Source organism: Eumetopias jubatus, unplaced genomic scaffold, assembly GCF_037043125.1.
Source record: "Eumetopias jubatus isolate StellerSeaLion01/CBP00866 unplaced genomic scaffold, mEumJub1_p1.0 scaffold_9, whole genome shotgun sequence".
NCBI lineage: Eukaryota > Metazoa > Chordata > Mammalia > Carnivora > Otariidae > Eumetopias > Eumetopias jubatus.
The window spans coordinates 95,139,885-95,162,706 of record NW_028274815.1 but is presented as its reverse complement, the minus strand read 5'-3'; the positions used below and the strand labels follow the sequence as shown (position 1 = coordinate 95,162,706).

The window sequence follows — 22,822 nt, the reverse complement described above, 5'->3', positions numbered from 1 at the left end:
ATTAAAATGAAAAAACAAGTTAGCCAAGACAATAAGATTTATATTACCTAATTTCAAGGCATACCATAAAACTATAATAATATATCATGTGTTGGTACCAGGATACACAAATATATCAGCAGAACAGAATACAGGGTCCAAGAATAGATCCAGGTGATTTGCAATAAAGCAGCATATCAATTTTATAGGGAAAGGAAAGTCTGTTTCAAAAAAGGCACTGAAACAAGCAGATAGCCATTTTTAAAATTGAACCTTGGCCTCTACTTCATACCACACACAAAAATTTAGATGGCTTATAGATCAAAATAGTAAATCTAAGGGGCACCTGTGTGGCTCAGTTAAGAGTCTGCCTTTGGCTCAGGTCATGATCCCAGGGTCCTGGAATCGAGTCCCGCATTGGGCTCCCTGCTGCTTCTCCCTCTCCCTCTCCTTCTCTCTCTGCCTGCTGCTCCCCCTTCTTGTGTTCTCTGTCAAATAAATAAATAAAATCTTAAAAAAAAATAGTAAATCTAAAACCACAAGGTTTAGAAGAAAACATATGAGAAAATCTTCACAATTTGGGGTTAGGCAAGGGTTTGATATAAAAGGCACCAATCATAAAAGAAAAAAAATTAATTGACTTAATAAAAATAAAAAATATTCTGTTCATAATGAAAGTGAAAAGGCAAGTCACATATATTCACCAAACTGGACATATCCTCAATGTCCATCAATAGGAGAATGAATGAAAAATTTGTGGTATATTCAACCAACAGAAAGTTCCACAGTAATGAACAAACCACAACTACATGTAACATCATGGGAATGACCCAAATATTATGCTGAATGAAAGAAACAAACACAAAGAAGTTCACACTATGTAGTTCCACTCACAGAAAGTTCAAAAGCAGGTAAAACTAATCAACAGTGACAGACGTCAGAACAGTGGCTACCTTTTCAGGGGATTAGTGATTGGGAGGGAGTGTAGGGAGATTTCTGGCATCTGGCAATATCCTATGTTTACATCTGGGAAGCATTAAATCATTTGCTTTGAAAACATCATCAAGCTGTACACTTAAATTTGTGCCCTTTTCCTGATTGTTATATTAAAAATATTTAAAAAAAATAAGAATATAAAAGATTTAAACAACACAACAAACTCATCCTGATGGATGCATACAAAATATTTCACCCAACGATTGTAGAAGACACATTCTTTTCAAGCACGCATAGAATATATATATATATATATTTTTTTAATTTAATTTTATTATGTTATGTTAGTCACCATACATCATTAGTTTTTGATGTAGTGTTCCATGATTCATTGTTTTCATATAACACCCAGTGCTCCATGCAGTACGTGCTCTCCTTAATACCCACCACCGTGCCAACCGATTCCCATAGAATATTTTTAAAAAATTGACCATATTTTAGGCCAAGGATATAGAGCCTATGGGGTCTGATTCCAAGCCTGGTGCCTTTTCTGTATGGCTTGTAAGTTGAGAATGATTTTTACTTTTTTAAATGGTTGGAAAAAAAATTTTGTGACATGTAATAATTATATGAAATTCAAAATCAGTCAAAAACTATAAAGTATTACTGGAACAGAGCCACAATCCTTCACTTACATATTGCTTATACCTGTTTTCACACAGAAAAGAGCTGAGTAGCTGTGACAGATACTGTGTGGGCCACAAAGCCTAAAAGATTTACTACCTGGTCCTTTACAGAAAAAGTTTGCTAAGCCCTATTCATAAAGCAAGTCTCTGGAAATTTCAAGGGGCTGAAATCATACAATCCTCATTCTGTGCCCAAAGAGCTATTAAGTTAAAAATTCACAATAAAAGGATAACTAGCACAAATCTCTAGGTTTAGAAATTAAGAAACATACTTCTAAATAACTCAGGGGTCAACAAAAATACTTATTTAAAAATATGTTAAGCTAAATAGTCATGAAAAGAGTAGATATTAGATGTTGAAGCAGTACTGAGAGGGAATATGTGGGATTAAATGCTCTTATTAGCAAGGAATAAAAGCCACAACTTAATGAGACAGATATCCATCTCAAGAGATATTTAAAATCCAAAAGAATAAACTCAAAAGAAACTAGAAGGGAAGAAATAGTAAAGACAAAAGTAGGCTTTAATGAAATAGAAACAAATACACAATAGAGACAACCAAGATCAAAAGTTTGTTCTTTGGAGAAAGGCTAATATAATTAATAATCAGAAACTTAACTCAGCATTTCATCCCTGCTGAGCATGTGTGTTCACAACAAACTAAAGTTTCTGGACAACTCATAACTTCCCTCCCCTAGCATGATGACCAGAGTCTGAGATTAGTAAGATTTCCTCACCAGTTGCAAGTTAGGAGGTGCACATGGAGCCCCTATCACTAAAGGAAACACATCTGAGAGAGGAAGCACAAACCCAGAAAATGCAGCCCAAATGGTTTTCTCCTTATCAGGCCCGGGTGCAGGCCAGGACACTGTCACACCCAGGCTCTCTTGGCCAGATAGCATGAAAGCAGAGAAAGTTGTTTTTTTTTAAAGATTTTATTTATTTGGCAGAGAGAGACGCAGCAAGAGAAGGAACACAAGCAGGGGGAGTGGGAGAGGGAGAAGCAAGCTTCCTGCTGAGCAGGGAGCCCAATGCGTGGCTCGATCCCAGGACCCTGGGATCATGACCTGAGCCGAAGGCAGACGCTTAAAAACTGAGCCACCCAGGCATCAGATATAATGTTCTGGAGCTGCAGAGAGTCCTCTGCTAGTGGAGAGAAGCCACAGAAGTCTTTGTGTTGGAGGTGGGCATGACTGTGGATATCAGCAGAGACCTGTGGGAAGAGAGGAGCACTCTGGGCAGACGGTATAAAACAATGAAACAGTGAGGTGGCACTGGTTCTCTTTGCTAAGGCAGTGTTCCCACAATGTATTCAGTGAGGTGCCAATCTAGCTGAGCATTAGTTGGTGTTATATGCATTACAGGTAAATAAAGAAAAAGACTGTGGCTGGAACAAGGCAAAGGGCTGCATCCAGATGCTGAGGGACTTGCTATATCATCACATTGGAAAGTCAGAGACGGGGCTACTAAAGGGAGTAAGGCAGGAGAGGAGGCTGGACTGCATCCTTGGGAGGACTGGAAAGCTCTGCAACAGGTATCTAGGGAAATGTGTGCAGCATCATTATCATTCAGAGGTAAATGAAAAGACTAAATAACAGCCATGGGGACTGAGGTGACCAGAGCTGGCTTTCCATGTAATAGCCTATCCTGGCCAAGACATTTCTCTGGAGAGGCTTGACTCTAGTTACTCCAAAGCCAGAATTGCCTTCACAAGGGATTCTCCATCAATAATTGATCCATACAAGACCTATGGAACCACAGGGCCCATGAGAGTGCTTAGAATTTAACACATTTTATTTTTATAAAATTTTCATAAAATTTTCAGCCTATGGACTCCTCAGTCTTTCTGGCAAATAATATAACTGCTATTGTTTTTTTTCCAGTGGGAAATTTATTGTACTTCAATGCAATTTTTTAACCGATTTATCTGTCACTTATTTTGACATCTCAAGCATAACCTTATGGGTCCAAATATACTCTTTCAGTTGGTAAGTTCACACTACAGGACTGTGAACTTCTGAGAGGGAAAAACCGTAGCTGGTCCTGGAATCCTCGATGGCAGGGATAGAAGGGCCCTTAAAGATCATCTGTTCTGACCTTCCTTATGCACAGATGTGGAAAGGAGAAGGCATGGCAGTATCCTCTGGGAATGCACAACTGCACAAGGTCACCAGCGGGGCAATGCTTTCTGAGGGACCAGCTGGAAAATGGCTCATTGGACTTGGGCTAGTTTCTTGAAAGGTAAGTGGAAACACACTTAAACTCTATTTTGCAGAGCCTGGGGTAGACACAGAAAAAGAATTTCCAAATAGGGAAAAAGTCCCCTTAGGGAACAATCATGGCATCTGTATGAATATCTTTTTAAAGTAGGCTGATGGATTAACTGGGCCTATAAGGGAATCTCCTTTGACGCCTTTGGAGTCTATAATTCTTAGTAACTGAAGTGAGAGTAATATTCATAATTAATTGATCTATTTTGGAATTAATTAAGACAGAATAACAAATGAATCATAGAACAAGGGATTAAAGAGCCTAGGAATATTGGATTTTTGCTGATGAGCCCAATGGCTGTGGTTACTGTTACTAAGCTCCCTCTGCTGGGCCAGGTTCCGAGCTCAGCGCTCACAGGCCAGTAGGTAATTCCCACAATTCCATGAGGCTGACACTTGATCTCTATTTTACAGAGAAAACTGTGGTTAGACTGCCTGCCTTTCTAAGCTTAACAAGGTCAGAGTCCTCACCTGGGGCCATGGAAGCTCTAAGCTCCCCTAGCCTTCCTCTTTGCCCGCCCCGCCCCTCCTCTGGCCACAGTAGGCATCTTTCCTCATTCTTAAGAAGCTCATGCCCTCTGTAAGGACTTTGCTCTTGTTGTTCTCTTTGCTTGGTATTCCTTGAGGAATGCCTCTCCTGCTCCATTCGGGGTCACCTCCCGGGGAGTGTAAACATCACTCCCTTGGGGAGCTTTCTCTACCCACCTATAATGTCCCTTTTCATCCCTGATCATTTTCCTTGCTCTGAAGTCAGCTTTCCTGGTATTGATACAATTAGTCCGGCTTTCTACTTATCTTTGTTAGTGTGGGACATCTTTCTCGATTCCTTTACTTTTAACCTGTACCTTTATAATTTAAAGTAGGTTTCTTGTAGACAACATACAGTTGGTTTTTTTGTTTGTTTGTTTTTAATCCACTGACAGTCTTTTTTCTTTTAATTGGTGTATTTAGACTGTTGACATGTAAAGTGATGATTGATAGATGTTAGGTTACCATCCACCAGGCCTGTTAGTGTATTTCACTTGTTCCTCTTGTTGTTTCTTATTCTTTTTCTGCCTTCTTTCCCTCTCTCTCTCTCTTTTTTTTTTTTTTTTTTTTTTTTTTTTTTTGAGGGAGTATGTACCTGAGCGGGAGAGGTGGGGAGAGAGGGAGAGGGAGAGAGAATCTTAAGCAGGCTCTGCACCCAGCACAGAGCCCAACGTGGGGCTCAATCTCACAACCCTGAGATCATGACCTGAGCCGAAACCAAGAGTCGGACACTTAACTGACCGAGCTACCCAGGCTCCCCGTGCTTTCTATGATTTTAACTGAGCATTTTATATAATTCCAGTTTTTCTCTTTTCTTAGCATATCCATGATAACTGTTCATCTTTTTTTTTTTTTTTTTTACTTTTTTTGGTGATTTTTCTTGAGTTTGACATATACATTTGTAACTAATCCAAGTCCTCTTTCAAATAGCACTATTCTGCTCCACAGGTAGTACAAGTACCTTGTAACAGAGTATTGCCAATTCTTTCCTTCCATCCTTATAACATTGCTGTCATTCATTACTTATCCAATCATTGAATACTTGGTTGCTATTATTATTGGGAACAAACTGTTATCTGCTAGATCAATTAGGAATAAGAAAAATAAAAGATTTATTTACCTACATTTATTTCTTCTCTAAAGCTCTTCCTTTTAAGAGTAGATCTGTATTTCTGATCTATATCATTTTCCTTCTCTTTGATGAATTTAACATTTCTTGCAAGGCAGGGCTACTGGCCACAAACTTATTAAAGTTTTGTTTGTCTGAGAAAATCTTTATTTTTTCTTTCACTTTTGAAGGATACAGAATACTATGTTGGTGGGTCTCTTTCTCTCAACACTTTATTTTCATCTACTTGCTTCTTGCTTTTATGATTTCTGAAGAGAAGTCTACTGTAATACTTACCCTTACTCCTCTATCATTATTTTTAAACTCTGGTTTCTTTCAAGATTTTCCCTTTGTTTTTGATTTTTGGTATGTCTTCTTAGTCTATTTGGGCTGCTATAACAACATGTCATACACTGGGTAGCTTATAACAACAGAAATTTATTTCTCACAGTTCTGGAGGCTGTAAAGTCCAAGATTAAGATGTCAGGAGACCTGGTGTCTGGTGAGAGCCTGCTTCCTGGTTCATAGATGGCTGTCTCTGTGTCCTCACATGGAGGAAGTGGTAAGGGAATGCTCTGGGGTCTCTTTTCTAACTAATTCCATTCCTAAGGGCTTTACCCTGATGACCTAATCACCTCCCAAAGGCCCTGTCTCCAAATTCCATCACACTGGGGGTTAGGTTTCAAAAAATGAATTCTGGGGGGAGGGGCACAAACATTCAGTTTCTAACACACAGCTTGAATATGATATATCTAGGTATAAATATTTTAGTATTTATCCTACTTGGTATTTTCTATGCTTCCTGGAATTGTGGTTTGGTATCTGTCATTAATTTGAAAAATTCTCATGTATATTAAAATTATATATTAAAATATATAATTATAATTTCAAATATTTTTTCTAGTCCTTTCTTTTCCTCTTGGTATTCCCATTAGGTGTATATTATACATTTTACCATTGTCTCACAGGTCTTAAATGTTTTGTTCAGGCATTTTTTTTTTAATGAAGATTTTATTTCTTTGAGAGAGAGAGAGGGAGGGAGATAGTGAGAGAGAGCACAAGTGGAAGGGTGGGGAAAGGGAGAAGCAGGCTCCCGGTGGAGCAGGGATCCTGATGTGGGGCTCAATCCCAGGACCCTGGGATCATGACCTGAGCAAAGGCAGACACTTAACCGACTGAGCCACCCAGGCGCCCCTGTTTAGTTTTTTTTGTCCTTTTTCCCTTTTGCATTTCAGTTTCAAGGTTTCTACTGACTTATCTTCAAGCTCACAGTTCCTTTCCTCAGTTGTCCAGTTGATTAATGAGCCCATCACAGACATTCTTCATTTGTTAGTGTTTTTTATTTTTAGCATTTACTTTTAATTCTTTCTTAGAGTTTGCATCTCTCTGCTACATTAGTTATCTCTTCTTGCATGCTGTCCACTTTTTCTATTATAACCCTTAACATATTAATCATAGTTATTTAAATTCCTGGTCTGATAATTTCAAAATCTCTGACAAATCTGAGTCTGATTCTGATGTTTGTTTTGTCTCTTCAAACTGTTTTTTTTTTTTTTTTTTTACTTTTAGTATGCCTTGTAGTTTTTTGTTGAAAGCTGAACATCATATACCATGTAAAAGGAAGTGAAGTAAATAGGCCTTTATAGTGTGAGGCTTTATGTTTGTCTCTCTTGGAGTTAAGCTGTGCTTATTGTCTGCTGAAGCTGTCGATGATCATGTCAAAGGCTAAAATCTCCTTGGATGCCCGTGTTTTGGTCTCCCCTGTTGTCTCTCTTAAATAAGGTCTTAGTTCCTTCACTTGTTACTATACAAAAGTCCTTGTGATGTTGTGAAAAGGTGTGGGGGAGAAGTGTTCCACAGACCTATGATCAGATCTCAGTCTTTCAGTGAGCCTGGGTCTCTGGGCTATGACCTTCACAAGTGCTTCTCAGTTTTGTTTTTTTGTGTCCCCCCAACTTCCCCCTTAGGTGAGACAGCAAAGCTAGAGGGAACTTGAGTTGGGTGCTTCCTTTCCCCTAGGTGGGCTAGGTTCTGGTAAAACCCCAGTAGGTAAGGGCTCTGGTAAAACACTTCCTCTTGAGGACAGGCCTGGTTAAGAAGAACAGAATACTCCAGGTATATTTCAAAATGGGTCCTTTCCCCTCCCTCTGCTGAAGCATGAGGTTTTTTTTCCCCCCTCCAATCCTCACTGTGAGGAAGTGGTAGGGCTCCTAGAGGGAAAACACAGAGAAGTGTGGGGGTCTCCCAAAGACCAGCCCCTCTTGACTCTAACTCTCAAATTTGTGTACACGGAGCCTCCAGCAATTGGTCAACTACCATTGACATTTTCCTACCCTGTTATTCATTCCCCAGGGGTTTCTCTTCTTGGGCTTCTGCTATGGCAAGTTATGATTCTGCCTGTCTCTCTGATTTGGGGGGCAGTGATTTTCCTTGTGACTTTAATTCTCTCATGGCTCAAAGAAGAGCTGTTGATTTTCAGTTTGTTCAGCTTTTTTCATATTGCTAAGAGGGGGGTGATGACTTCCAAGCTCCCTACATGCTGGACTGGAAACCATAATTCCCCCTACCGAATTAAAGCAGCTCCCTTCTTCCCCATCCTATCACTGTTTTATTTTCTTTATAACACCAAAGCTCCTATCTGTAAGTCTCTAGTTCAACCACTTACTTACTTATTTATTGGCTGTCTCCCTGACTAAAACTGGAATTCCGGGAGCACGAGACCACCAGCCTTTACCAGTATCTGGCAGGAAGGAGCCTCAACAGATACATTGCCTGAATGAGTGAGAAAAGGCCTCCAGCTCCCGAGGCTCTGACCACTAGACATTAACCAAATCTGTTGAGCCCCTGCACATTTCTAGAATGAGATCTGTTGGGACTGTCTTTTTGCTTCATGGAGATGCCCGAAAATCCACGATGAAAGACTGACAGTGTGGTCCTAGGCTCCTGAGCAGGCTTCTGGTGCTATACCTCTTCTTCTATTTGGTAGGTTTGAGAAAAGGCTCCGCCATCAAAACGTAGAGATGTAAAAACTGCAAAGATTGACTAAACCTATTTTGAGATCAGCACCTAGAGCACAGAGGAAAAGTCACACTTGAGGAGACTCAGACAAGAGCAAAGAAGGATAAAACTGTTAGTTTTACTAATTATGAAAAATAATGAGTGTCTCCCCCTTATGACAGTACTCTTGGGGTGAGGGGGGAATGGGCATCTTAATTCTAAAGAAGAAAATCAAGGAGCTATTCAGTCTAAAATTACTCAGAGTTGTCTAGTCCAGGTAACGGTTGTCATTATAACCAACAAATAAGAAAATAAGAAAGAATAGCCCTTTCCTCCCATTTTTTTGGCAACACCACACTTAAGACAATTTAAAATACATTCCTTAAAACAGTAAGTATACTTCTTCCTATGACTTATGCTAGAAGCAGTCCATAATCAGTGAGATGCAGCTGTGATGGAAGTATGCACGAAGAAAACCAGACAACAAAACCCCCACAACAACAAACAACAAACTAATGGATTTCAAGGATGGTACAGAAAATACACCTTTCAGGAGAAATTCTCAAATTCTGGGGGCACACAGAGGAGTTCTGTGTGCTTCTGACACCCTGACAGAACAACCAGGAGAACACACCTAGTCTCTTGGCCAGGAGGCCCTTCCTACTGAGGCAGCTCAGAGGTAGAGGATGAGAACAGTCTTGGTTTCTGACACAAAGCGGGCTCTACCGTTTGCCACTCAGTGTACATTTACACAGGCTGGTTCTGGCTGCCGAGGGATGGAGGATAAGGCAAAGGAGAGAAAGTTGTATATATCAAAGGCCAACTGAAAAAAAGGGAAAACAATGTAAATCAATAGAGAAAGAATTCTCAATAGCCAAATTGTTGTAAAGGATAAAACAGGACCTAGGAATTAATAATAGGCTATAGATTTTTTCCATCTGTATTGGGGCTTATCTTATAAATAAACGTTCTTTATTATTCTTTGGCAACTGCTTGTGGGTGACTCAGATAGTCTTTCAAAAACCGGACAAAAGAAATAATATAAACCCCTTGTATCCTGGGAATTCCTCTAATTAGGAGTGGCAATGAATTAAAGAAATTTGGTTTTGATACAACATCTGCAAATGACAGCTGCCTTTCACAAAGTTCTCAATGTCATTCCTTTACTAAAAAAACTCCAATAACAATAATAATAAATTCCCAAAAGAACATATCACGATAATAGATTTAATGACATATTTTTGGGGTGCCTGGCTGGCTCAGTCAGTAGAGTATGTGATGCTTGATCTTGGGGTTGTAAGTTCAAGCCCCACGTGAGGTGTAGAGATTACTTAAAAAAATAAAATCTTTAAAAAAATAATGTCTTTTAGTCAATTCTGGTTATTCAGCATTTTCGATAATCTTTTAGAATAAATGATTCTTCACATATTCAAAAGTTAACAATTTACTTTCCCTGAGAATTTCCCAGAATGTTTTAAAGGATATGCTTTAATCTCAAGGTTATTTGGTTGGGGTTGAGATAAATATTAAAGACAATTGCATAGATGAAATAAAAAGAAATTTCCATAACCATGTTGCAGTCAAACATACTCCATATATAACGAAGCCACATTAGTAAAAGATTTCCTTTCAAACAGAGATGCCAATACTGACTACTTTTCACCTTACATGTGCAAAAATGCTTTTGTGATTTCTGGTGCATCAGCCTTAACTGGCATTTCTGGTCACTGGCTCCAGGTGAAGGTTCTGGGCTAGCTGTCTTCCTGAAGAGGGATGAGAACACACACACACACAGGCATATGCTCACACACTGACACACTCACAGTAGTTGCTGAGCCTGCAAGGGAGACAGATACCACCTTGAAGGCAACCTGGTGAGTTGGGGCAGCTTAGGGAAAGGACGGGAATCTAGGAACAGGAGGATCAAACAGGGCCCATCATCTTAAAGGGGCACTTAGAATCCTTGAAAAGGACTGCAGAGAGAACTTGGTCCCCAACCTGAATGCTACAGCTGAGGAAATAAAAGTCCAAAGAAATTAAGAGACCTGCCCAAGACCCCCACCCACTTGTGGCAGCACAGGAACTGGAACTCTGGGGTCCCGTCCTCTATCCTGGCATTCTTTCCTGCATGTACTTCTCAGAAATGGCTGAATCATCCATTTTTCTCCTCTGCCCATATCTACCAGGGCCAAGTAAGGAGAGTCTGGAGGACATTAACATGTCTTTCACTTAGAAAACTGACATTCTCGTTGAGGTGATAAGGAGGACCCTCAGCTTCCCCGAAGCTTTCTCTTGTCCTAACTGTGCCCGGTCAAGGCTGCTCCAGCATGTCCACCCTCTGACCGGGCCATCACTAGCCAGTTGCTAATGTGCCTGGAGATAAACATGATAGGAACACTAAAACCTACCTTTACAAATTCATAAAAGCAAATATTTTGAACACCAAAATTATTTTTAGTTGCTGAAAAAAGAAAAGCAACACGGGTTCTCACTGTGATATGGAAGCTTTATGAACCCCTTTTTTGCAGAATAAATTGGGCATTTAAACAAACCCTTTCAAGCACTTGTGTTCTGCTCTATATGCAAGTCTTCCCTGACTACTGACTTAGTAATAAAAATAGAAATAAAAAACCCCCGGCAATCTGACAACAGCACATTTATTTTCGTGACCAAAGACTACCATGTCAATATTTGCAGAGATGAACTTACTTTGAAAATAATTTCACAATGAAATCATGTTACTGAACACACTGATATTTATTTATTTATTTTTTTAAAAAGTTCAATAAAAAGCTCAAGAAGTGAGCAGACCCTCTCAGACGTGAGGGTTTTCTATGCTCATACAGCACACCCACACTTCAACATACCATTTCGCAAGTGCTGTGTATTATTAAGAGGAGGCGGATTCTGCCAGGCACATAATTTGTATATTTAAGGGAGGAGTATGGAATGAAAAAGCGAAATATGTTAAATTTCAAAGGACTTGGAAGCAATGCTGCCTGTGAGCTTGTATTACAAATAGCCCTACATTATTACATACGCTATTAATGAGGCCGAGTGAATGAAAGTACATTTTGAATATGCATGACTCTATCCAATGAGCAGGACTTTTGTGTACTGATGAGGTTTTTTTTCTCCCCCTCCTAAAAAAGGATTAAAATCATTCTTAGAGAAGTATGGCTGCCCAGAGACCAGTAAAATAAATGTACTTAGACCAGAGTCATACTATATACAGATGAAATATACAGGTGCTAAAAGAATGCGTTTGACTCCACCTATAATTCATGAAACTTGTGCATAATCCTGTCCTCCTCCAAAGAAATATTCCTCAGTTTCAAGCAGCTGCGTCAATACAATTTCTAAGCAAAAAAAAAAAAAAAAAAAAAAAAAAAAAGGTTTTGGTGGAGATCCCTAAAAGTAGGCAAGGTTAAATAAACCTTTTGAGTACAAAGCCCTTACTTCCACAGTGAGGAGCACTAGTTAAAAGACTGGGGAATGGGTAAATTATTGCACCAAATGGCTGAGAATTAATCTCTGCTGACTAGCTGTAATCTAACGAGGCGTCTGTGTCCCAGGGAGCCCGCAGCATGTCCCTGGCGGTATGTGCAGTGTGTCGAGTCTGCGTGGCACCCTTTGTCCTCGCTCACAGGCGGCCTTTCCCCTCATTGTCCATAATATCCTCATGCATCTGGGACGCGTGGAATGCATTCATACTAACAGACTTACCATTGTTTTCTCTCAGAAGCTTTGTTGAGCAAAGACTGCATCACGGTTACTGATAATTATATTGCTTAATTAATCAAGACAAAAAAAATTTGCAAATCATTGCCTGGTTGCCAAGCAGGGAGATAAAAAATGACAACAATACAAGCTGAAGCAATATAACAAAAGTAACAGCTATCTGATCAGAAATTCTTATATAATGAAGCTATTAATGCTAAATCGGTTAATGTTAACATTGCTCCAGGTGTCTCTACTTAGATGCAAACAAAAAGGCTAACATTATGGATATAAAAGGCCAAATGTTGCCATGGATTCTGTAACCTGATAGAGAGGACAGCCTTTTCATTTGATTAGGGAATGCAATTTAAATACCAGGGACTGAAGCCAAACAAACAGACTTTCCCTCCACAAGCCTCTTGCATTCACCCTGGGGTCAGTGGTTGGTGAACAAAAGGTCAGCCACACTTGCCCTGGAAATGTCTGGATTAATTTTATTACATTGTAATGGTTTGTACTTTAAATGTGGGGATAACACTAAATTTCCAGTTGGCCATTATTCTCTTCTTCCCTTTAGGCTTTTTGAATTGAAATATTAAGACACCGATTTGCTCAAGTCATCTTGTCAAAATTTATGACCAAATTTATAAAACTTACATACATTTTCTAAAGAAATTTTGAAAAGTTATGTTAATATGTGCTTTCACTTGTTAAAAGTGTAATACCTATTAAAAAATCACTTTTTAAGAAAGTTAAAAGTGTCACTTTTAACACTGTGAACTGAATTGAAATACCTTTTATGTTCTTTATTTACTACAAAAAATAAAGGCGACATTTTTAGGATGGTAAGTGACATTTTAGAGGGCCATGTTGAAAATGAACTAATAAAACCAGTTAATCCATACTAAATAATAAAGAACCACATTTTGCAGATTTGGAAGCTATAGGACACTAAATCTGTTGGTTGTCTAATATAAACATTTTTAGTTTAATTCTTAAAATTAGTGTTCTTCCTGGACAAACACAAATGCCACTAGCACTCAGAGACATTTTCTTATACAAGAGTGAAAATTTTACACACACACAAAGACATGAATCAGAAATAACACAAATATTTAGTATGAAGAACTTGTGGCATCTTCACTCCCTGAATAGAAAAGAGGGTTCCCTTTATGTCAGGCTTCTCACCAGCCAGAGTGGGGCTTTTCTGAATTCAGGAGGTGACCCACACTGTGTCTAGTCTGAGAAATGATTCATTATTTATTCTATTTTCATGTAGTGACCGTAACTGAAAAATTACTAGCAATGGTAATAATAACAGCAACAACTAACACTTAAATGGCTTTTATTCTGAGCCAGCCAGTGTTTGAAGCACCTTTCACTTCTTAGTTCATTTAATCTGCATGATTTTAACACTTTTGATTATGCTATAAATCCCAGGAAATCTCAGTTACCTATTATTTTAAAGCTCAAAAGTAGAGAGTATTTAGAATGGTAACTTATAGCTCCTTCAAGAGAACAATTTGGAATGAAAATGAAGATTACACTTAATACCAACCTAGAGCACAAAGTCATTTTCTTGAGGAGTGACTTAACTATGCTAAACATTTAATTAAAAACTTAAAAGCAAACCCTTCTATTAATAATTCCAACACAAAAACAAGTCACTATACAAAGCACCACTAAAATACCACTAAAGGCATGGCAAGGATCGAAACCGCAGCCAATTTAGTACACGGCACATAACCATTGGATTGTTCCAGCCATTCCCATGATCAATACCAATTGACGTGGCTGCATTGATTCTGTGGCAAGGTGCTTCAGCTGCTAAAAATCATCACATAGGCGGGCTGTGCTACAGAGGCCTAGTCTTCTTCACGGCCATGCTCGCAATCCTTCAGGATTGACCCCCATTAGCAGCAGTCAGAGGCTCGATGAGCAGTGCCTGTTTGTCACGCAAGGTCGAATTCTATACCCACAGCCATCCACAAAATGCTAGATGTGACGGGGGTTCATTCAACTCTAATTATTATTAATGTGTTCCAAATTTAAAATTATCGTTTTTTAAAATTAAAAAAATTTTAAATTCAAAACATTTAAAATACCATTCATGTCTTCACACAATAATTTCCAAAGAGTCTAGACATAAAAATACAGAATTCTGTGCTCCTGAGGAAAGATACTCTGAAAAATCCCAATTCATACTGAATTTCCCTATAGCATGTGTAATTCAGATATATGTGAGACATTAGCCAGTTGGAAAAAAGTCCTCCTTAACATATTTATACCACTGTTTTTCAAAAACAGTGAATCATGTGGCAAATGCTATATCAGTCAGACTGATAACGCGGTGAAAACGTACCTCGGGTTTCTTCGTGATCGCGATAAAGAACATGTGATTCTTCACTGGGTAAATAATGATTGAAACGTCTCCGAAGGCGGTCGGGATAATGCCCCTGCGGTAGTCCCTGGAGTGTTCAGACCAGACGATGTGGACCTCGTCATTCCCCAAGTGACGGAGCTGCAATGGCCAATTGGCTCTTTATTAATCAGAGTGATAACAGCAGTTTATGAGGGGTCGTGGCTTACAAATTGAATTATAATACTCAGAGGCAAAAATATTTCACTACTCAAAAAAGGTACGACACCACTGTCTTCTATGAAGATTTAAAAAACACAAACACATGAAAACACTGCTTACTTTCTATGAAATAAGTGGCACTGAGATGATGCATATAAGCATGGCAGGTACATTATTGCTGGAAGGGGATGAGACCTTTTCAAGGATTTTTTTAAATTGAATTTTACTCCTGGTATTAAATCCTTATGCTTTATATTGCTGAGCATGTCTCCAAACAATTAATGACATGAGCCTTTTATTCCATATTACAATAGAGCTTCATAAGACTCTTAATTCAATGGTTAAGAAAAAATATGAATAAAAGAGACCAAATACTACTATAACACAATTGTTACCAAATGTATAAAAACTAGATTTGTGATAAAGCTTTAAGAAAAAGTTCATATAAAATTACCTTCATTTAAGAAATTAATAAGTATTACTTAAATTTAATAAAAACACTAGTAACTAGCATTCAGAGATTGCCTTATTATCCAGAAAGTATGTTCAGATGTATTGTTTTGCTTAATCTTTCCACTAACTCTCTGAGGCAGATGACATCATCTTTGTGCTATCTGACAGGGAGGAGATGGGGCTCAGGAAGACAAAGGCACCACCTGACCAAGGTGTGCAAACAGCAAGGAGCAGAGCGGGCCTGGAAACCTGGGCTGGGGCCTCTAACTTAGTGCCATTTCTACTGTTCACGGCCATCGAAGTCGACACCAAAAGCCATTTGTGCTGTCACAGCTCAAATAGTGTAGCCCACTGTTTTTGTCATTTTATAGACAAAGACGCCATAAAATCCAAAAACAAGCCAGAGATCCCTGGCATCTCTGAGGAGGGCTTAGCATGCCTCCAAGGAAGGGACTCTTTGAGACTTCCTGGGCCGAGCTCTTCAGCCACAAGAACACCCTTGATGAAGGTCCTGCATACCGACTGCACATCCCAGGCAGAGAAAGCCCCGCATGAAATTGTCTGATAAGCCTGAGGCTGTGACTAAAAGAAACTAGATTTTAAAGATTAAAGTGTTGGCCAAAATTGAAGTCCTACAACCATAAAGGCTGACTGGTGAAGGCGCTTTGACACCTACTGAAAGTCTGAGGTTTGGTTCTCTCACATGCTGCATAAGAAGAATGCTATCTACCACCAAAAAAAAGTATTTCTTGTTCCCTAGCTTACAGATGAACCCTAAAAATGACTAAATTCAGAGGCACTGTTAATAAAATAGCAATGTTACGTCAAAGGTAATGTAGTTTTGTATTAAAATACACACACAAAAAAGGATGCTCTGGAGTACCATGTATTTAAAACACGTTAGCATAAATAAAATTTTCTTTACAGACTATTTGACCACAAAAGAAAACTCTGAGGTGACCCCAAAATGGCCTCCTTTCCATTTACAAGGTTACAAAGGAAGTTGGCTTGTGGCAATGCTTTCCTATTCTTTACTCTTTCATGCTTCTGGGAATGACTGTGTAAGTCAATTTTTTAAAAAGACTTACACCAGTATCTTTGTACTACTGTGAGGTACAGGTGCGATTGCAGGTAACCCCTATGGTGAGGGGCGCACGATTCAACTGTGTCTGAGCTTGGGTGCTGTGATAAATGCAACTGTGGGTGTTGAGCACAAGTCATGATGATCCAGAACAATTTAATGGCGTCTACAACTTTCTAAGTGTAAAATTACCCAGTACATCTTTCTTTTTCTTCTTCCCCTCCCACATATAAAGGCTAAAAGGGTAGCAGGCAAAAGGTGTAGCCAAACCATTACCACCATAAATAGTTAAAAGAAAAAGAAAGACACCAAGTTCTCATAGCAACACTGAACGTCTCCCTCTATTCCTCTATTTCCACCTCTCTTTCTTTTCTCTTTCCTTTCTAATAAAACATGCTAAGCTCTCACAACACACTCCTGAAATTCAATCTTTTTGGAGAGAAAACATGGTAGTCAGCATTACCAGCAACAAACACAATAAAGGCAGGTTTTCAAGGGATCTGTACCTCTGAAACAAATAATACAATATATGTTTAAAAAAAAAAAAGAAGAAGATAGCAGGAGGGGAAGAATGAAGGGGGGGAAATCGGAGGGGGAGACGAACCATGAGAGAATATGGACTCTGAGAAACAAACTGAGGGTTCTAGAGGGAAGGGGGGTGGGGGGATGGGTTAGTCTGGTGATGGGTATTAAAGAGGGCATGTTCTGCGTGGAGCACTGGGTGTTATGCGCAAACAATGAATCATGGAACACTACATCAAAAACTAATGATGTAATGTATGGTGATTAACATAACAATAAAAATTAAAAAAAAAGGGAAATAGAAATTGTATCAAATTGAGACTTGGTGGTGGGGGGGGATTTAGCCGAGCAGAAGAGAATTGTGACAGTGGGACTGCCCTCACCCTGTCAAGAGAGGCAAACTGCCGGGTGGTCATGCTGTGCCCCTTGACATAATGCTGGCACAAAAGTCGCAATGGGAACAACACACCTACTACACACCTTCCAAATGTGGGGCTATCACCTAACGCCAGCACCCTAAAACCTGTGATGGCTCCTTTCAATCCAGAAGCATAAGTTGCTCAAGGCATTAACTCTGAGGTAATACAGTGATTACTGAAATTTTGCAGTTACTCTCCCTTTTCTCAATTAGGTTCCTCAATTATATAATCCACGTAAGTCTCTCCTAATTCTGTTTGGACTGTTCTCAGAACCATAGCAAGGGAGAATAGTATCACACAGACAGACACGTCCTCCCAGTGTGGCATTTCTATAATTAAGGAAAAGCTATTTTTGTGTGGTAATGATACAATATTCATCATCTCAAAGCTGCTTTCAATGTCATGTGCTCCAGATCTCTGGACAAGTCACAGTTTAATTGGCTAACTCACAAAACTAAGGGCTAAGGCCACAGGACCCACTGACTGGTAGATCTGGAGCAGAGAGCAAAAACATGCCCTCTTCCGCCTCAGACCAGAACATAAGCAGGTGAAACAAGTAAAACTAACCCAGCCAAAATGTCCACCATGTCAGAAGAGGAAGGAATACTCTGGAAGCTTCAACGTGTTGCTCAATTTAAAGGGGATTTCATTACAGAGATGTCATTTTGTGAGTTCTGGAGAATTCTGAGTAGAGGCCCCCCCATCTGAAATCCACCAGTGAGTTTGTTGCATACATGCAAGTCAAGCTGGTATGACTCATGTATGATCTGCGAAAGACCGATGAGTCTTGTCCTGGGATGGAGCTGTTATTCACACCAGCTACAGTTTCAATTGCACAACAGGCTCCAGAATGCACGGATGCTTAACAGGCTCAGAACAAATGCTTGCTTCTTCAGTCTTAAGAAATCAACCCCATGTCCTGCCACTTCTCGTCCTGACAGAGTTTCAAAGTCCCTCGCCTGGGCCATTCTGCCTGCTGCTGCCAGGCGGCACGCACTGGTGACACTGGTCATGGTACACACCTAATAGGCTGACCTCCTTTCCCGACTAATTGCATTACATCGCCAGCTGGCTCCAGAAGGAGTCGTCTGTTTGATTGAAGAATTCCTGCTCCTCAGTAGGCCCGGCTGCTACTTTTACTAAGTAACAGTCAGGCCTGACATCCCCATTGTTCAGCTGACAGTGTGCCCATCCTAAAATCTAAGTTTTATTTGTAAATTAACCAAGAAACTTCCTGCCAGAACAGTGCTGCCTGGAGACTGATAATGTGGGCCTTTCATCCCTTTTCACTTGTACTGTATCACTGCCAATTTGTTTTTTATGTGGCTGGCCAGCCTGAGGCTATAAAAGCCTTGTAAGACATAAGTGCAATTATAGTCCTGGAGTCAAATGAATTGGACAAATCCAATAGCACAGCTCTGTCCCTACTCTGCAAACCCCTACAGCAGTTAGATTAGCTGTGAAAAATCTAATCTAGCTAGAGCTAACAAATTTCTGCAGTGAAGGATCAAGAGTTCAATATGGGGTTGCAACCGGATTGCGGAATTGAAAAAGTGCCCCCATGACAGGGGCAGAAGAGAGCATGAATCACTTTAGAATTTTGCAGCTCATTTTTAAGCTGTTAGGGACAATTTAGTTAGAATAAGACAAGGAACTGTGGGCTGCTGTTACTGTGACTGATTTTTAGTCTGGCTGTGAGACATCCTGATAAAGAGAGTTTGTCACTAATGATGCTAAATCTCAGAGCTGCAAAAGGTATCAGCTGAATTTTGATTATTACAGTAGGGAATCTTTCAACCAGGCCAAGCCTTGCAACATTATTTATAGCAAGGCGTTTTATCAAGAAAACATGACGTCTTTTCACAAAAGAAAAAAAAAGAAAGAAAGAAAAAGGAAGAGGGAAAAAAAATAAAAGAATCCTACCTAGGAAATAATTTTTAAAGATATTTTAAAAATAAACATATTAACAAAATAGTTCTCAGTCATAAAAAAGTCATAGAATATGGCAACATATTTGCAGATTAGCAGCAATTTACAAGGTACTGCAAATAAAAAGAATGTGGAAGGCTTGCCTAAGGTCTTGGTAATCTGAAACAGAGCCGGGTCTTCCCTTCAATAAGAATGTCGCCACCGGGATGGCCATCAAAACCTAAGACGGGGAGGCAGCTCCTCTGTGGCTGAGAGAGGCAGCACACAGCCATCGTGTTCTCTGCACATCCCAGGCACTTAGTCACTGTGAAAGTTGTCTGTGATTGTGCCGTGACCCAAGTTCTAAGGTCTTACGAACACCACTGCCCACGATATAGGTGGTCTAGATGTCTGGGGCTACAGTGATGAAAAGGCAAAACTGCAGAGAAAAGAGATGAGGTGGTAACAGTGGGGCCCACTGGCCAATATCAGTCACCTCTTAATGGGGTAGGAGAAATAAGATTCAATTAGACCAGTGGGCAATGACGAGGGCTGATATTAGAGATCTTACACCAGGCACCATGCTAAGCAGTTTCATGGGCATTATCCATTTACTTCACAACAACCCTGGGACATAGGCTGATTTTAATTTCGTTTAGTAGATGGGAAACTGAGGCATGGGCTAGTAACAGTTGAACCCAGGTCTGCCTGTCTCCAGACCCTGGCTATAACCACCACACTAGATCCTCCAATGGCAACCTTAGCTTTTGAATGAGCTGTTTTCCCACCCACTCAGGTCTGCAGTTTTTCTTGCATCCTTGTAGGAAGAGAGTGGGTGTGAGGTAGGGATTCCAGGCTTGCTCGGCCACCCACTAGCAGGCTAGCTGCAGTCGTTCCTTTCATCTGGAAACTCAGAGAAGTGGGTCAGATTTCCAGGCTTCCTTCCCAGACTAAGATTCCTCTTCTGTTAAGGTGCTCCTCACCTCTAATAGAGGGTCGCCTGAGGTGAACATCTTGCAGGTTAGAAAGGTCAGGGCCATGTTCCCCTGGGGAGTTCCTCAGAGGTGAAGGAGGTTCCCTTTGAATTCTAGAGAAAACTGCCTCCAGGGCCCAAGTTGGAAGAGAAACAAGGTCAGTGCCAAAGGTGGGACCCTAGGCAGGAGCACTTGCGCTTGTCATTTTCACAGATATTGCCCACTTGCCCCCAGCAAGCCTGGGAGGTGCCTGCTTTCTCAGCAATCCATCAGTACAGGGTCCTTGCATCTTATGACCTTTGCTAACCCTGAGAGGTCAACAATGTTATTTTCTGTCAGTTAACAGTCAGGTGAGGGAAGATCCAAAATTAACATTTAAGACCCTTCCTTTTCCTAAATCTTAATCTTAGGATCTAAGACTCAAATGACTGATTGCTTTTCATTTATTTCTTTGTCTAGTTTGTGCCAAGCTAGATATTTCAGATTAATTACAACTGTAGCTTGAGAAGATAAACACTGAAATTGCATCCAGAGGAAATCAGTCTTGGTGCATGTTATGCCAAGGCCTTTGATTTGGACTAGGAGAGCCTCACCTACAAACCACGGTGGCTAAGAATGGTCCTCAAAGAGGCTTCTTACCTTTTTGGTGAGTGAATCATCTGAGTCTGATGGCATCCGAGTAGAAACATGGAAAATCACTTCCACAGTCGAGGTAGCATAGTAAGGAGCAGTCTGCCCTGTGCTGCCATTGCGTTGAAGTCCGCCCATGAACCCACAGTGGGTTGAGAGATCCACCTGATGCAGGTAACAAAGAGGAAAGAGTGAGGGTCAACCCTAAATTGTCCTCATTCACCAAGCAAGAATGTCCTTTGTTTTAAAGAAATCTAATTATTTTCATTTTTATAGCTTTCTGATAACAAACAAATGTAATACTAAATTAGACAAAATCAAAACATGAAAGAAACACTCACAATGAAAGAGCTCCAAAATCCTATCAATCTAAGAAAGGCACCATCACAAATTTGGTGCATATTTCTCTAGCTTTTTTCCATCCTATACACACGAACATATGTATACATGTGTGTGTATGTATATTTATATGTATTTATGTACACACACACACACACACACAGTCTCCCTATTGATGGATTTATGGGATTTTCTGCTTCCTCAAACAGTGCTGGTGTGCTCAAATCACAAGGAACATTCAAAGGAATGTTTTGGTAGGATGTTGTATCAAAGGGTACCGATGTTTTAAAATTTAACAGCCATTGCTAACCTATCTTTCAAAGGGGTTGTTCTGATTTACACCACTACAAGTCTGGGAGTTATCATTCTTTTTTTTTTTTAATCACTCTTTTTCAAGCTATGATGTAAATGCTCACTTCTTAGTCAATGCCTAGGACCCCCCCCCCACTTTTTTCTTAATTTAACTTTTCATGAATTGGTATTCTTTCAGTAAAGCACCTATTGTAACACAATTGAAAAAAAAGCAAAAGAAGAATCTCTTCTGTGCCAAATACAATCAATATGTACACTAATGTTCTAGTCTTTTCTTAAAATTCCAGTTAAGAATGTGTGGTTTAAAAAGTACATCAGTTAAAATGATTAAGTATATTCTACAGTAAATAAGAAGTCACTTTATTAGTAAGAAGGACAATTTATTGGAGTACAGTAACACTTTTAGACTAAAATCTACTTGCCATTTTATAAAGTACATGGTCTTGACCTTGATGTAGGCTTCTCCTGTCCCCATCTTCATATTATTTTCCTTGCTAACATTTATGCACCCAGAGAGTTTCTCACAGCACAGATAACCAAGAAACCAAAACAAAAGTAAGGAAAAGTAAGAAAACTATTTCAGATATGCTGATTTCCATTATGACTACTCTGAGTTCTTTTAGATTCTGGAAATATATTCTCCTTTAGATTTATGTTCCAAGAGACAGATGGGTGTGTGTGTGCGGGCACGCTTGTGTATAAATGTATAAGTCTGTCTGTCAGAGTATCATTTAGCAGAGAAAAAGCAAATTCTTTCAATATCAGTCATCCTGGGATCTCTCTTAGGGAAAGAGATTGGCTGCTAAACCTTCATGGCTACTCTATTCTATTTTCATGCCAATTTTTGACTTCATCCAGCTCTTTCTTCATATTTTTCACCCACCAAGTCACTGATTTCTTCTCCAATCTCCATACTGTAGCTGAAGCCAATGCTTCTCTGCCTATACTTATCTTCTCTTCCCACAAACTGTCTATGGCTGGGTGAGCCGATTTGACTATTCAGTTTGGATAAAAAGCAGATGAAATAACATTAAAGGAAAAGCTAAGGGAAATAAAAGTTCATGTATGAAATACATGAAAAGCAACTAACAGAAGATGTCAAATTCAATACATTCATCAACTCCATAACACTACCTGTACTAGATTTGAATGTAAAACCTTGTATAATCGATGTCCAGTTTACACACATCCTTAAATAGTGCTGGTCAATAAACAGCTCCCAAATGAAATGAATTACCTCCCATCCAAGTCCGGCAACAAAGTCTTCATATGCTTGGCTTCCTCTTTCATTGGAGAGGATTGAACATTTGTCTTCTTGACCTTCAGCAATGTAAAACACTGCAATTTTGTGCGTTTCACGGCTATAAATTTTTAAATTT

At 39.6% G+C, this 22,822-nt stretch overlaps 1 protein-coding gene across 4 annotated transcripts in view; it reads right to left on the bottom strand.

Moving 5' to 3' along the window:
* Positions 1-22,822, bottom strand: part of RALGAPA2 (Ral GTPase activating protein catalytic subunit alpha 2) — a 341,643-nt gene that overhangs the window by 85,903 nt on the left and 232,918 nt on the right. For all 4 annotated transcript variants that reach the window (XM_028123771.1, XM_028123769.1, XM_028123770.1 and 1 more), the window contains 3 exons: positions 22,681-22,804; positions 20,802-20,957; positions 14,587-14,745 (listed from right to left, as the gene is read on the bottom strand). In XM_028123771.1, coding sequence (XP_027979572.1) covers positions 14,587-14,745; positions 20,802-20,957; positions 22,681-22,804 — 439 coding nt within the window. The remainder of the gene's footprint in view (positions 1-14,586; positions 14,746-20,801; positions 20,958-22,680; positions 22,805-22,822) is intronic.